Source organism: Rhea pennata, chromosome 1 (assembly GCF_028389875.1).
Source record: "Rhea pennata isolate bPtePen1 chromosome 1, bPtePen1.pri, whole genome shotgun sequence".
NCBI classification, from domain to species: Eukaryota; Metazoa; Chordata; class Aves; order Rheiformes; family Rheidae; genus Rhea; species Rhea pennata.
In genome coordinates, this window is record NC_084663.1 from 199,196,428 (window position 1) to 199,209,743 (window position 13,316).

Sequence of the window (13,316 nt, forward strand, 5' to 3'; positions counted from 1 at the left end):
CACCTCCCCATTTGTGGTTTTTAGATCTTCCTCAAAAAAAAAAAAAAAAAAAAAAAGGACCAGGGAGGTTGGACTAGATGGTCTCCAGAGGTCCCTTCCAATCTTATCCATTCTGTCATTCTGCAGACTGGGGAATGAGCTTGCCTGGTAGGCATTATACCCACACACTGCGTTAGTATTCTGTGTCGGCTAGCCTTAAAACAGATAAACAATGGAGGAAGGCAAAAGTATCTGAATATTTTAAGAGGTTTATAAACCAAACTATTAGGGTTGGCAAGTATAGAGGACTCTCTGTAGGTCCTTCTTAAGCACTACCTTCAGAAGCATTTCTTCATGTTGTGGATTCTCCGAATCATAAGGCTCTCTGCGCAGCTTTTCAACCTCCGCAACCAGATTTCGGTACCCCACAATCTGTAGCAGGCAGGCCTGAAGAGATACCCCCAGCCTAACGGGCGTGGGGAAAGAAGAAGAGAATCAACTCAGTCATCTGCAGTCATGCAACAGCACCACAGTGCAAATACCCATTTAATTCACAGGAGTAATGTTTCATCAGTGAATTAATAGTGACTATACTGCTAAGCTATAAGAGACTTTCCAAAGATCAATATTACATTAAACGTGGCCTTGTCAATTGTAGTCTTACCACTTAGTGGCTTTCATTGAGAAAGAAGTTCTGGATTCTTTTTTATTTTGAGCAGTGAATTCCTTCACTTATTGAAGGCTTATTATGACTCTACAGAGAAGCTCTGAAGGCCTGCTACAAAAAAAAAATCTAAAGATATCCATTTTGTTTCATGTCACAAAAGTCCACATAAAGAAGTCAAAAACCTGAAGCAATATACTTCACAGATCTGTCTTTAGGTTTCCTGGTATTTTTTGGTGCTTCATATGTTAAGAATTCCCATAATGGCTCTTCTCATTCTAATGCAGGTGAACTGTTAAAATTTCTGGTGCATCATTAAAAAAAAAGTCCACACTGTATGGCTTCCAATGCTTTAAGTTGCAGTAAATTACTTGGTTTTAGGATAACATTTTATAATATTAAATACAAGTTATATTGTATACAACTGCCAAGTCTTTTGCTTCTCATACAAATTCCTATGAATATTTGGGTATTTATGGGAACAAGTGCTTCTAAACTTTTAATATCTGAAATTACCATTACTACTACAAATTCTGAGAGCACGGTTTTATCTTTATTCTCATTATTCTATGGAACACAACCTGCACTGATTAAGCTGCCTAGATACTTCATCTGTTTTCCTCCATATACTAAAATGTTTTTTCATTCTATAATACTGTTAAGCTTTCTGAGCAGAAGGATTCTCACTGCTTATCTTTTAAGATTAATCCACAGAATAAGAGATGTCATCATCGGGCCATTTTTTTCTTGCTGCAATTTCATGCTGTTTTTTGTGGCTATAACCCTTTCAGAATATCTTAAGCAGTGTCTTTCCTCTTTTAGTGTTTACATGCCTCACTTACACTCTACAGTTTTACAGAAAAGTGGCATTACAAAGAAAGCTGAAATGTCTAACAAGATTGCATGTGAATTGCTGTAACACATCACTAAATCACAGTTATAATGTTTTTAATTACACACAATAACCTCCAAGTAGTTTAGAGCAGAACATCACAGGCAATGAGAAAAAAAAAAAAAACCCAAACCCGATTATACAGATGTAAAAAATTAAGTTTCAAACTGCAGAACATATAAAAATCCACCCTTGCACTTTATACCAGTCAAAAATCCATACAACGTTTTTTTTTTTTTTTCATGGAAAAAGCCATTTTCCTCACACTGTTTTCCATTAATGCTTTCCTTGCTTCTCTCCTTCATAGTAGTGCCAGGCCGAGGAGCTGGGCGAGCAGCCACGGCCCCTGTGTGCCAGTGGCGGCAGTTGTCAGCGCGTGGGAAGAGCCTGCACAGGCCAGCACACCCACACCTACCCCACGCACCTCGGGCGCTCCGTGAGATGAAGAGTCTGAAACTTGGAGTATTTCACACCCTCCTTCCACAGCTAACGGGGTCGTGAACGTCACCACCTACTTGTTCCTCCTACTTGTTCCCTCCACTGAATATACATAGTGTTATCTTAAGGTGAAACTACTCCGATCCCTTCTTCTCCTCAGGTCACAGTAGCCCACAGCCTGCAAGAACAGCAGGCTAGCTCAGTGCAAACGTCTCCAGGATGCTAGTTCAGCTCTGCAAAGATGCTACGTTAACAAAAATGACTGCATATAGACTGCAGAAGCCCATACAGCGTGATACATGCCCCTTTGTCCTTATTTTGGAACTTATTAAGTCCTTCCCATACAAGGGACAGCCAGAGCTTTTGAACAAGGCAGCCAGATGCGGGTTTTCTAGCGTTTAAAAGCGGAAAGACTAACGCATTTTGGTTAATCCTGACTAAATAAGTAGCTGACCTGCTTTAACTGAAATTTCTCACTAAAAATTCAGTATAAAAATAAATATCTTACATGGAAAGCTTCAGTCTCTAAGATTAAAGATTAGCAGAATCGTAATCTATTTGAAATAAGGAACAATTCAGTAGTAGAGTTTGTTTCTAAGCATGCAGCACCACCCAACTCTTGCCTCAAATGGAGGGCTCAGAGGAAAACAAAAACATTACTACTTACTCTTGAAATGCCAAGCTTTTAATTTAAAAGGCTAATTGTTGATCACTTTTTACTCTTTTAACGGTATAAGATCATAGTGGTTTTGCTGCATTGTATTGCTTACTTCTGCTTGGATAATTCAAAGAGGTTATAAAAATGGTTTCCATCATTTTGCCATCAGGTCGAGGGAGGTGATCGTGCTCCTCTATGCAGCCCTGCGGAGGCCTCATCTCAAGTACTGTACTGGGGAGCCCAGAACTGGACACAACAGAGACATGGAGCTACTGGAGAGCATCCAGCGTAGGGCTACAAGGATGATCAGAGGGCTGGAGCATCTGCCCTATGAGGAACGGCTGCGAGAGCTGGGCCTCTTCAGCCTGGGGAAGAGAAGACTGAGGGGGGATCTTATCAATGTGTACAAGTACCTGAAGGGAGGGTGTCAAGGGGACGGGGACAAACTCTTTTCAGTTGTCCCGTGTGACAGGACAAGAGGCAATGGGCAGAAACTGAAGCACAGGAAGTTCTGCCTGAATGTGAGGGGGAATTTCTTCCCTGTGAGAGTGACGGAGCCCTGGACCAGGTTGCCCAGAGAGGTTGTGGAGTCTCCTTCTGTGGAGATCTTCAAGGCCCGCCTGGATGCAGCCCTGCCTACCATGCTGTAAGTGGCCCTGCCGAGCAGGGAGGTTGGACTAGATAATCTCCAGAGGTCCCTTCCAACCTTACTGATTCTATGATTCTATATGATAAAATGAAAATTTGTTCCCTGCCCAATGGACTGTCTATGGCCTTGCTAAGAAGCCATCACTTTCACTGCCATGACCACCTGCATTGGTATTTCATCCTTTGGGAAGTGGATCCCATAAATCAATGTACCAACCATATACTAAGACAGTAGGATTCAGGATGCAGCTAGATAAAGAGACTCAGGACTTGATGCCTATTATCGTCACCATAAGAGATAATTCATTTTTCTATCAGCTTTCTGACAGCAAAGCTTAACTTATGTTTTTATACTGAGAAATAAAATTCATCTTCAAATTGTGTAGCAAAATAGCTATGGCAAACCCATTCTCTATGGACCAAGGCACTACAGAAATCAATAATTCCAATTTGTCTCATAAGGAAGTCACAAACTTACTGTGGATTTATATCTGGATTAATCCTTTTCAGCTCCATGATGTCATCTATAGTTTTTTCAATAGCATCAGGGTGAACACTTACTGAAGTTTGCAGGCGCTAAAAAAAAGAGGTTTTAAATGTATATTAATTCTTTTGGAAACTGCTATTCAGTAGAAGTTAACAACAGTAAATATGATACCTGAAAGCTTCTAGGTTAACAGCCCAAAGACCCAAATCCCTATATATAGACCTTTCCAATTTTATTCAGCTCTACTGACTAGTTTCAGAGCATGATCTCTACATAAGCAATCGAAGCACTTTTCTGTTGCTATACTTCTTCCAATGTATTTCTATGGCAGCTGCCAGTGAAAATCATCTGCATTGAAGCCTTTGTTCAAGAAAATAGTTTCAGACCAACCACACAGTTATACTGGAACTGCTAGCCTTCATCTGGTACGCATTCCAGACATATTGCAGTAACATAGTAAAACATTTTCCTTCCTCTTGCAAGTTATTGCCTTGTAGAGATGACCTTGGAAGTTCATTATTAAACAAATAAATAAAATTAAAAAGTTGATTTTTTTGGTGCTGTATCAAAAGTTAAACCAGTCTGAATTTCCTAAATACAGGCTTTTAAAGTAAGATTCTGCCTTTCCATTTGTGCTAAAAGCAAAATTTGGAAGTACCATGCAGAACTAAAAGCTACGCGACATTATTTTTGCTACTGCTGAGGTAAGCCTTCCAATAACACTGATTCTCATGCTGAAGAAATAAGTTAGTGTCTTTCAGCCATTCACACTATTAACTGTGTACTTTACAGGTGCTTTGTTTCTGATTAGTGAGAAGCACTTAGGTTAACATAGCCAGTTCTATGGTGAAAGGAAGAAGTGAGAGGGGCTATTTTTCATTAATGCACTGGAAAGGCAGGCAGAGGAAGGTTATTTCGACCGCTTAGGTACTGCTATCTTCACCTGCATTAAGCATGGTGCTTAACTGACTGGCTACAGATTACAGAAGTTCTAAAATAAGACTAATTGACCCAAGAAATCCAGAATTATGAAACAAGATCACACTTCACCATGGCCAGTTGCCCCCGCAATCCCATCAGTGCCCACAGTGTGCGAACCCCCAGAGGGCAGGAAACACTCCCCAATTCTGCAAAACCCCTTTCAGGGCAATCACTGAACTGTCCTCAGTAAATGATGTTCTTTAAGGTTTGATACAATCTCACATTGAAGCAATTTTCAGGAATGAGCACACAGCAGACTGAACAACATGGCTGGCATAGAAAAGGTGAATTATGAGATATTTCACTCACCTTACTTTTTGAACCTTTCAGTGATGCCTCTGTTAAAAGATTGAAAGTCTTGTGTCAGTTAAGTTAAATTTCTACTGGATTCATTTAACACGAAAATTCTTAAAAGTAAAGCCATCCCACTATTAGAACATGCAGAAACGCAAAAAGCATGCAAAAACCTGATTATTTTGCAGTTACCTATTTTCATAGTTCTGGCAGCTCCAGGCTTGGTATTGTAACAGATCCTTTGCAACTCACATCGTCCTGTTAATTTCCTGACCACGAATTTCAGACAGCGCCACAAGCATTTACAGTAGAAGTACAGGCAGACCTGAACAAACATCCTGTCAAAAAAATAAGGCTGAAAATAAGAGACTTGAGCAGAGATTGTTTTGACAAGGCCGCTCCCCAAACAGAAAATACTTCCTTTCCCTAAATTCCCATTACCTAATGGCACCTTTAAAGCAAAAGCAGCATTCACATTGCTAAAATTTATTCTGGTAAGTGTTAAATTACACTTTTCAATCTCACCCAGTGAAAAACCATATGCAAAGTCAGAGCTAGAAACACAAAATGAATCAACTCAAGAAAGTTCTGAAAAGAGCATTTCTAGAAAGGGAACAAAAGCCTTAAAATAACAAGCTATATGCCTCTTGATAATGCTTTTGAGAAACAGGACTGCATAAGAAAGCCTAGATCATCCAGTTATGGTGGCTGCAGAGGATCTGGGGAGCCACCACGCTCCACTTTCCTTAGCTTTACCTGGGCACCCAGTTCTTCCATAGTAGTTATCCTGACAAACACAATCCCAACATCAACTCCAGATCCCTAAAAATGAATAGTCACAATTAAGGGAAGTATAGCTCCTCCCCTTAAACAAGGGCTTCAGTACCCATTTTAAGGAAAATCAGTTCTTCCCAAGGTTGGCTTTTACACAGTACCTTGAGGATGAAGCAGTAGCTGTTTTCAAGACTGAATGGACAAAACCCTGTATCAACCTCAGAGCTAATCCTGCTGTAAACACGACGTTGGACTAGAGACCTCATGGGGTCCTGTCCAGCCTGGTTTGTCTCATGATTCTCAGAAAGCCTGGGAATGCCACACACCTAGACATACTCTATTTTGAAGTTTGTTAATGTTGCACCTGCTTCCAAAGTCCACACACCACATGCTACCCCAATTACCTGTCACATCCCAGATTCACAGGCTATAACTTAAAACACATAGTTCAGCTTTCTTGTTTCTCTAGCTACAAATAAGCAGACCCTTCCACGTTAGCCAGCTGTCAACCCCCTCTTGAGCGCCCCAGGATACAACATGGAGCAAGAAGCACCAAGAGCCTTTGGGGCCAGAACCACATATAAGAAAAGCTAAGTTACAGAGACCCCACAGATCCAATAATGGAAACATTGGTACAACTTGCTTGCACAAACAAAAGCTTGCGTGAGCTTGCTGTTTAATGGTCAAAAACAACTTGGCCCATTATGCTTTAAGCCTTTGTGTACATATATATGCACATGCATTCATCATGTTATTTATTGTATTTTTTCACATGCTATTGACACTTGCAAAGAAAACATTTGTTAAGAAACTCCATATTATCATTTTTAGTGAAGTGCATTGGTTATTCTGAGATACTAGATGCCAGATATTCAAATTAGCATAGTTTTAATAAAGTCAAAAGAGCTCCTTTACTTCATAACTAGACCTAAAGGGCATGTTTGCAAGGGAAAGGGAAGACAAGTCATGTCCATGTCCACACAGGAGTTTATTCTGCATTACTTCGCTTTAGCTTAATCCCTTTTGAAGGGGAATTAAACTAAAGGAAGTAAATCCACTTTATGTCTAAACGGAGAGCATCCACATAAGGATTTAATACGCCTTCAAAGCATTCACTTTATCTTTACGCTTTCAGTTAATTTGCTTAACACTCCTGAATGCCTGCATGTAGGCAATGAGACAATGCCTCATTGTCCTCATGCAACAGGAAGTCTCTATTTTAGATAAAACGTGGAATCTAAGAACAAGAATTCACTTCCACATTTGAATCAAATCTTAGATGGGCAAATAACTTTCAGTGGCTGACAGTGAAATAGTTGGAGCTTCTCCCCCACTCCTATGTGCCAGAACACACCACTGCAAGGAATTTGTGCAAGTTTTACAGTGGGCAACCAGCAAGAGTATTAAGAACAAGATCAGTTATCAGGAGGCAACTCCATCATCAGCCAAGTAGTCATTCTTTATGTCTTCCAACAGTTTGAAGTGTAAGTCATTTAAGACAACGTTGTCTCATATAGAGCCAACTACACGCAACCTTTAACAGTGGCTTGAAAAAAAAGGGTATTTCAACTTTTCCAGTAGAAATATGATATTAAGCACAACAGATTCAAGTAAGAGCCATCATCCAAAGAAGAATCAAAATACAACTTATAACAACCCCTCAGCACACCTTCGCTCCTTACTCAGGCTGAAGGTCCAGAGAAGCGAACGCAGGAGATTAGGACTCCAGATTTCAGTTTGACATTAAATAGGATAGAGCTCAACTCTTCCATGGTTGCAACAATATTCACCATTAAAGTTTTATTTCAGTTGCAGTTTGCACAAAGTAACTAGTAAAAACATCTACTAAAGAGTGTCACTACAGCACAAAGAGGAACTAGGTATGAGTCACTAAAATACACTTAGCAAGCTATTACTAATAAAGCAGATAAACACTAATTTTGACTAGGTAGCTTAGACAAAGAAGTTTGCCTCTGTGAATACCTGCAATTTTCTACTACTCATCCATCGTAAGCTTATGACAGTTGAAGTCTTCTGCTTATAACATGAATGGCATAAATTTTTTTGCAAGTTTGTTTTCAAAGAGGTTCTTTAGAAAAGGAAATTCTTGTTTGCAGAAGTCCTGTAATAAAAGCATACTAATGATTAAATAAGATAGGTTTTATTTTAGTGGCTATGCATTTCAATTCACTTGAGCAAAGCAGACACACTAGCAGCTACAAAACAAAACACTGCATATCATTAAAAAGAACCCTTACAGATGTTGCAAGAAAAAGAGGTACCTGACTATGGCAGAGTAGCATTAACTTCTAGTTTGTATTAGGATTTGATTCCAAACCTTCTTCCTATCAGAATGTGTATTGGCTTTTCCTGTTTGTCTTTTAAAAGTTTATTTGGTACAGAAAATAGAGGGTGCTTCACTAGCGATTTGCGTAGTCATGTAGTTTTTAAGAGGGAGTGAACAGCAATGCAGTATTTCCTCAGGTGAGCTTTAGGAGCAGAAGTATAACAAAAAATCAAGATATTCCTAAGGGACTTGTATCCTACTCTTCCCTGTCTTAACACAAGCTACTTGTCCTCCTGTATTACATGCAAGTGTACAGACCTGCAGATTTGTGCTTATGGATTAGTGTGTAATACAAGAGTCTGTTTTTCCTGAATAAATGGTAATGAAAAGAAAAAATCCTGTATAAGATGCTAAAGTGCATAGGCCTAATTAACAGTAAGTTCCCTTGATGAGGATGCTGTACAAATGCAGACACATGCACCCATCCTCCCTCTGAGAAATTACACTTGAAAACTCCCAATTATTGATGCCAAGCACTTGAACATAGGAAGCTACCTGCCTACCTGCTACTTCCAGAGAAATGCCAGGGCAACTCAGCATAGTTTTGCTGGGTTTGTTCACAAAAAAAAAGTCACTGAACTTTGAGGCCAAAGCTACAGTAGAATGTATTTGTTACTTGGGTTCCAAGATGAGGAACATATATTCTGAAAGGAGTACGTCCTTGCTTGCTTGTCGAGAAATATAATCCAGTGCTAAAACTTACTACTGCAGCAGCCTGAAGTTACACAGAAACTTGACTTTTCTTTCCTGTACAGTTAACAAAGGCCAATTAGGGTTGGTATATGCACTTATTTCACATCTGTCTTCCTTGCTGTTCTACTTTCTAATTCTTATACATCTTCCTTGCTGTATATCATCCCGTTTCTCTTTTGGTGGACTTCCTGACTTTAATCTTGTGCCCAGAGCAGCTTCAAACAACAAAGGAATTCAGTAGGTAGTACCTTGTTAGGCCTATCAGGAAGGTAGCAATACTGCAAAACCAAAAAGGCCACCGACCTCCATTATCAACAACAGGGCTCAGAGATTCTTAAAGGCTCTCTTCCATGAGAGAAGAGAGGAAGGCAGAAGTGGGCCGTACAAATTTCTGGATCTCTGCAATACCCAGATCAATGTAGAGTCAAAAGAACGCGGTCCCAGCACTGCTGTTTTCTACAGCACGTGTTGGTCTGACGCTGACAAGAAAGCATAAGGCACGAGAAGCGGAGGTGATGAAACATGTTGATTTTTACTCTGATACTGCATACAGAAGGCTAAAGATGTTTCCTTAATAAGAGATCTCAAGATGCTCTCCACTAGCACAACTGCTGTTAAGACAGCATGATGGGAATGGCAGATTGTGGTCATTTGAATTCATATTTCTGATAGCACAACATCACATTTTCATTTTTATTCAAATGCTACTGACTTTAGCTGGTCTTCTGTATTATAAACAGATAGAAGTAAAGGAGATCAATAGATTTCCAAAGCTGTTTAACACTTCAAAGGTCATTCCTATGCAAGGTATACTTGCCAAAAAGAAGTACGTATAACACAACAGCTGGTATTACATTGACATGAAGGGGAGTAGGGTTGAATTCTGTGCAATATTTTGAAACTAACAAAAAATGCTTTTTTCTAGATAGTTTTGGAACCTTAGTATTTTCAGAGCCAGTAACAGACTGAGGAAACACCTATGATAAAATGAAAGCTTAAACTAGATGCCAAAGCCCCAAGAGTTCAATTTAAAGCTGAATCAACTTCTCCCAAAACTCAGTGGATCTACATAAAACTTCCTTTTCTTTCCTGTGTGTCCCATTTTAGGTTCTATAGATGCAAGAAATGCAACTAGATTTTTCTTTAGAGACGTACTCAACTCTGAAGAAAATGCTACAGCCATCACGAGACATACGGATAATCATTTTGCCCCTGCTTAGTGTTTGCATCAATATTTCCTTACTGAGAATTCGAATTATGGCTTGAGAAAACAAGGACACATTGGTCATGTTGTCACCCACAGCTAAATAGGTGAACAAGGAAGTGACACTACACTATTAGTAGCTAATTAACATCACTATCTCTGGCTTCTGTAACTTATTTTGTATACAAGGTCAGCTGTGAAGTGCTGTACAAATCATCACTTCTGAAATGCATACAAGCTTGCTCTTAGCTCCTTTAAAAAACATTGTGCCTTCTCATACATATAACAACTGAAATTTGAAATCCAATTTATCTATCCACTTAGACACAGAAGTAAGTCACCATAGCAACTAAAGAATCCATAGGAGTAGTTTTTTAAAGAAGCATTCCATGCTTTCACATTTTCTTGCTTTCAAATGTCTTGATTTACATTTTATCTGATGTGACTTCAGTAAGACAGAGCTATATGCTTAAAAATCTGTTACTGCTGAGAGACTGTTTTGCAGTAGATCAAGAGAAGGGGTCAAGTTTCTACGACTTATTAAAGGAATACAAGTGTCTGCTACAGTTGGTTCTCTAAGTAATTAGTTATGATGTTTAAGAGAAGTTAAAACCAAAATGGAAGCATCACTGAGATTCCTTAAAATCTAGTCTAAAAAAAATGCTGGAGGATTAAGTGTTTCATAAAGAAATATTTTTATTACTTCATAATTAACATCAAACTTTAGGAATAATTCAAATGAGAGCAAAGTGGAAGTCAATTTGAAAGAGACAAGAAACCTAGAACAACTGTTTTCCTCTACATACAGCCTCAGATTAGAGGTATGAGCATAAGCAGGGAGAATAGTCCTGTGCATTACTGAGCATGTAGATTATTGGTCAGAAGTACTGCCCTAGATCTGAGGATTTAGAATTATTCTAATTACTGGATTGACTGATTAAAAGTTTTCCATTGGAAAGCAGCAGCTATTGAAAATATGTAGATGAAAAGGCAGCAGTGAGCTTCTGCTACATTATGGATCCCTGAATCTAAAAGGGATATTCAGGTAAGAACCTGTATTTCAAAAGAGCTACCCTTGGTGTAAGTACAGCCAACTTTTTAGCTCTTCAGATATAGTGTACAGTCCTGTGAAAGGCAGAAACATGGGAAGTAATTTGAATGGAGGTGGAAAGGTGACCCTTCTCCTCTCCTCAGCCCTGGTGAGGCCACACCTGGAGTGCAGGGACCAGTGTTGGGCTCTCTAGTACAATAGATGTATGGAGCTGCTGGAGCAAGTCCAGCAAAGGGCCACAAAGAGGATTAAGGGACTGGAACATCTGACATGCAAGGGGAGTATGAGAAAGCTGGGACTGTTTAGCCTGGAGAAAGGAAGACTCAAAGTGATCTTATCACTCTATGTAAGTGCCTAATTGTAGGAAGTAAAGACTGGGCCAGACTCTTCTTAGTGGTGCCCAGTAACAGAACAAGAGGTAATGGGCACAAACAGAAACAGAGGAAGTTCTGCCTGAGCATATGAAAAACACTTTACTCAGAGTGATTGAGCTCCAGAACAGATGACCTCCAGAGGCCCCTTCCTGTCTTGGAAGTTCTGTGATTAAGGAAGACTACACAGGCCATCTGTCAACTTACTGATGTTAAATAAATACAAAATATGCTGTATAAGAAGAAAAAAAAGACAGCAGATTTTAAGCTGATTATAAAAAGCCTTATCAACAGTCTAACAACAGATGAGCAGTAGGTACAGAAAAAATGCAAATTACACCAATTGCTCGTTATCTGTATTCATGTCTACAGTGTTTTGTTTAGAAGACAAACCCCAGTAGCTGTGAGAGTGCCCTGACACAACATATGTAGACTTGCCTTTTGATAGTAGCAGTAGAGACTAGATCAGGCCTCTAGTTCATGAGACTAGGTTAATGCTGAATGGCTGGTCTGCCTACAAGCAAGGGCCTTCTCTTACAAGAACCTGGATTTGAAAGCCACTGTTTAAAATCCTCCTGAGCTCTCCAGGTGCATATATCTGTTGCACAAACCTGCTATAGTACCCTACTGTCACCACTCAGATGGAACAGTTGAGTTTATCTTAATTTTATAAGTGAAAGTTCAGTTCCTCTCTCTTGGCATTTTCTACGCTGCAGTCAACAAGACCACTTGCAGTTTGTATAGACTTAACTGAACTGGTTTTAAGCAGGGAGGTAATCTTATCCACACAGTATAACTCAAAATTGTGCAAAAATATCTGAACGAGTTTGGCTACTGGAAGCTACTGTGGTATCAATCCAGTGATTTAGCACAGCTGTATTCTGTCCTTTTGGGTTCCTTTTTCTGCTCTACCTTTAAAGACAAGCTATATGGTAAGTCTCAACTGAATGAAATGAAAGGTCATACCACTGAGTCTATGTTTATGCAACATTATTGTGTCATCACTTAAAAAAAAAAGTCTGTCATTCCATATCATCCTTTGGAATTATCACTGGGACAGGTTCCATCATCTGCATAGTTTTCATTCCTCAAGATGAAAATTCCACACAACTATTTTGAAGCTCCAACTCTCTTGCTTATTACCCTTGCAATTTTTATCCTACCCTGTTGTTCCTGTAAATACGACTAACAATACATTCTAGAATATGATGCAAGGTCCTTCATTTTTCCTTCTTATCCAAGGATGAAAATGGATAGCAGGGATGTTTCATGAACTACAGATGCCATCAGCCAGTCCAGTGTCTACTCCATTTTGTGCAACAGAAAACATTATGCCACTAGCGAGCCATCTATCACCAATACACTGCATTTGACCATGCATTTGACTGTGATGAATAGTGAAGACCAATTTTAGCAAGCTCCTCTGCTGCTGGTAACAGACAAACACTGGGGACAGAAGATGGGTGAAACTGTTTAGTTTCCAGTTGCCATCCAAGTTGGGAGACTAAATATCCTTGTCTTGCATCTGGATCTCCCTGCAGCTCCTAACTTAATTGCTATTGCACTAACCTGCAACCACATTCAAATGCATGCAACAGCAGTTACTTTTCCCCAATAAGTGCTCTTCAAAGAGGACTAAAGTTTTTCTTAGTCTCCCCAGATTTCTTATATACTCATAAAATACACGAAATTGAATAGAATACTCCTATCAGTCATATCCTGAAGGATGGATATAAAAGAAGAAATTCAGATGCTTGTAATTGACCAGAATGGAGTTCTCCACTTTAACACGATTTTCCTAAGTGAGGTGTTCTGATTTTTCCTACTTTGACTTT

General features: G+C 39.4%; 1 protein-coding gene across 1 annotated transcript in view; it reads right to left on the reverse strand.

The window, feature by feature from the left end:
- Nucleotides 1–13,316, reverse strand: part of ELMOD1 (ELMO domain containing 1) — a 41,973-nt gene that overhangs the window by 14,139 nt on the left and 14,518 nt on the right. Inside the window, exons 3-6 of the mRNA XM_062577481.1 lie at nucleotides 5,234–5,379; nucleotides 5,057–5,085; nucleotides 3,758–3,855; nucleotides 316–445 (exon numbers count right to left, since the gene is read on the reverse strand). Coding sequence (XP_062433465.1) covers nucleotides 316–445; nucleotides 3,758–3,855; nucleotides 5,057–5,085; nucleotides 5,234–5,379 — 403 coding nt within the window. The remainder of the gene's footprint in view (nucleotides 1–315; nucleotides 446–3,757; nucleotides 3,856–5,056; nucleotides 5,086–5,233; nucleotides 5,380–13,316) is intronic.